This window comes from Lycium barbarum, chromosome 12 (genome assembly GCF_019175385.1).
Source record: "Lycium barbarum isolate Lr01 chromosome 12, ASM1917538v2, whole genome shotgun sequence".
NCBI lineage: Eukaryota > Viridiplantae > Streptophyta > Magnoliopsida > Solanales > Solanaceae > Lycium > Lycium barbarum.
The window spans coordinates 77,401,214-77,404,121 of record NC_083348.1 but is presented as its reverse complement, the minus strand read 5'-3'; the positions used below and the strand labels follow the sequence as shown (position 1 = coordinate 77,404,121).

General features: G+C 40.2%; 1 protein-coding gene across 1 annotated transcript; it reads right to left on the bottom strand.

Moving 5' to 3' along the window:
- Positions 1–229: 229 nt before the first annotated feature.
- LOC132623046 (cationic amino acid transporter 1-like) lies at positions 230–2,684 on the bottom strand. Its single transcript, XM_060337744.1, has 2 exons — positions 1,784–2,684; positions 230–1,623 (listed from the first exon to the last, which is right to left on the bottom strand). The coding sequence occupies exons 1-2, from the start codon at positions 2,682–2,684 to the stop codon at positions 731–733; spliced, it is 1,794 nt and encodes a 597-aa protein (XP_060193727.1). The 3' UTR covers positions 230–730.
- Positions 2,685–2,908: the final 224 nt, after the last annotated feature.

Below are 2,908 nucleotides of genomic sequence, written 5' to 3'. Positions count from 1 at the left end.
GAAGACAATGAAAGGTCAATAATGCAGAAGTACAGAGGGAACGCCGCCATTTTAAAGGCAATTATAATTCAAGAATTCATCTCACTATGCTTAAACTTTACGTATTGAAGGTATAAGAAATATTTACACAATCAAGTCAATTAAAAAGTTATTGCATGTAAGTATAACTCTACATAATTAAACTTTTATTGGTACTTTGAATAAATGGTACGTAACCTACTATAATAGATTAAATTAAAGTATATATAAATTACATCCATCAGAAGTTGCATTTTTTTTTATGACATAGGAACCCGCAGCCGCTACCCTTCGAGTACGCCCAGGTAAAACCAGCACATGTGCAATAGCTCGCAAACCACACAGGAGAGATAACCCGCACTAGGCAAGCTCCGTGCAACGAGCTCGACCCAGAAGGCAAATCCCCTGCTGTCGTAGGCAGGAGGTTTCGAACCTCAAACCTTCATTTTGAAAGCCCCATGCTCAACCAACTGAGCCACCCTTGCGGGTAAAGCTGTATATGTTCACTTGTAACTCCAAAATCTTGGATCTCATATCACTTACCTAAAACCAAGCAGAGCTGATTATCAATACATCCTTGTACAAGCTTGATAAATTTAACAATAAGCTAAAAGGATAGAAAGCTGTGTTACTTAAACATTTCAGGCAGAATCATACTTGCAAAATAAACTACTACTACTATCTTCCATTCCTCATTATGTGCCTATTAAAGCTATTCCAATGCACTGGTCCTTGCTGCAATGGCTTCAATATCAGTAGCATTTGTACCTTTGCTCTCACTTTCCCTGGCTGCATCATAGGTAGCATGCAATCCTACAAGCAAGTAGTACACAAGCAAAATCACGGTCCAAACTGAAAATCTCATGAACGATGCACCATCGATAGAGCTCATGATGAACACATTAATAGCTATACTAGCAGATGGAATCCACGGCATCAATGGTAATCCCCACGTCTTAGGCTTCCGCGCTTCCTTTAGCGTTAAATTTAGCCCTAATGTCGCTAAAAACCAAACTCCAACGCTAATTATGCACCCGATCCAAGTATTCTCGCTGATTGCCCAGAAAACACCTGATCCGATTGAGGACAGTGTGATCAAAACCAAGAACAGGATGAGTTTTTTCCTATCTTTGTCTGATGTCTCTCCTGACACGTAGTAACGTCTCACTAAAAGTGCTAGGGGAACTAGTGAGAACACGAACAATGTGGCGATTGAAACGAGGTTTGCCAATATGTCAAGACTTGTGAAGAAGGCCATTATGCAATTCGCGATGGTCATTACTACTGTAGCAGTGATAGGGGTCCCTGTCTTTTCATTAATTGCAGCAAGAAATGGAGGGGCCATATGAGTTCTTGCAATGTGAGTGAAGTACCTAGCTTGGCTAATAATATTGGCCAGCAAAACTGTTGTCATCCCTTTCAATGCCCCAAATGCAACTATGTACTTTGCCCAATTCATCCCTACAGCTTGGAAGGCAATGGTAAAAGGCGCATTAGCATCCACTTGATTGAAAGGTTGCATAAGGCACAACGTCGTGGCTAGGAGGCAATATATTATGATAGTCACCACCATAGAACCTATTAGTCCCACAGGAATATCCCTACCTGCAGTGGCGAAGCCAGATATTTTGTCAAGGGTCTTCAAGATTTAATATATATATATATATATATATATATATATATATATATATATATATATATATCGAAAGTAATATTTAACCTATACACACATTATATAACTTTCAGTAGTTCCGCCCCTACCTACCTGGATTCTTGACTTCTTCCCCAAGAGTAGCGACGCCATCAAATCCAACATAAGCAAAGAAGAGCATAGCTGCTGCTTTCAGGACGCCGCGAGCACCATAAGGCGCAAAGGTTGAATAGTTAGCCAAATTCGCCTGAGTTAGGCCAACAACAAGTACAAAAACCATGACAATAACATGTAGTATGGTCATAACAGAGTTGAATCGCGAGGACCCTTTCATGCTGAACGATGCACCTACACAAATGACCATTGACACAACAATTGCTATGGGATCTAAGTGGTTGTAACCCTCAGCAAGACTCGAGACATTGATCCGGAAATCGTCAGGCTTGTGATTGCACAGAGTCGCAAAATATGAAGTCCAAGATCGCGCCACACTAGCACCACTCACAACGTACTCGAATAAAATGTTCCCTGCAGCAATGAACGCGACGAAATCGCCGAGTTCCACTCTCAGATATGCAAATGATCCACCAGCAACAGGGAGTTCAACTGAGAATTCAGTATAGCACAAGACTGAAAGCAAAGCAGAAAAGCCTGATATAATATAGGACAGTAAAACAGCAGGGCCAGCTAAGTTTTTAGTAGCTTCACCAGTGAGAACAAAAACTCCTGCACCCATTACTGCACCGATACCAAACCAAAACAAATCAAACCAGTTCAACGATTTCTTCATCTGATGCTGGCTGCGATCGCGCACTTCGTGGAGCTCTAATTGGTCTGTAGAGCGAGACAATACGCGGTCTTTAAGCCTTGTTTTCGTCTCACGTAATGCCTGTGCGTAACTTCCCCAGCTCGTAAATGATTCCTCTGGCAAAAAATCATTTTTGCTGCATCCACAGCCCCTCTTCTTCAGTGTACTATGCCTTTGATCAGCATTTTCATTATTGCTATTAATCATTTCGTCCTGCAAATTATGAATAGAATAACGTGAATTAAAATTAGGTTGACTTATAGGTCTTGTTATCTGACCACTTAATATATTAAGTACCAATATTTCCCTCAAATTTGATATCAAACTTAATTTACCTTCAAAGTTGTGTCAAAAAATAAAATCTTCAGGAAACTTATTGAGTGATCATATAGATGTAGAAAATATGTAGTGACTTGGAAAAGTAACATCAT

Bases quoted from the DNA above. Each gene is read 5' to 3' on its own strand.
- LOC132623046 (XM_060337744.1), bottom strand. From the start codon at position 2,684: ATGATTAATAGCAATAATGAAAATGCTGATCAAAGGCATAGTACACTG. The intron at 1,624-1,783 runs GTAGGTAGGGGC...TCGCCACTGCAG, and splicing joins GGAAGAAGTCAAGAATCCAG to GTAGGGATATTCCTGTGGGA.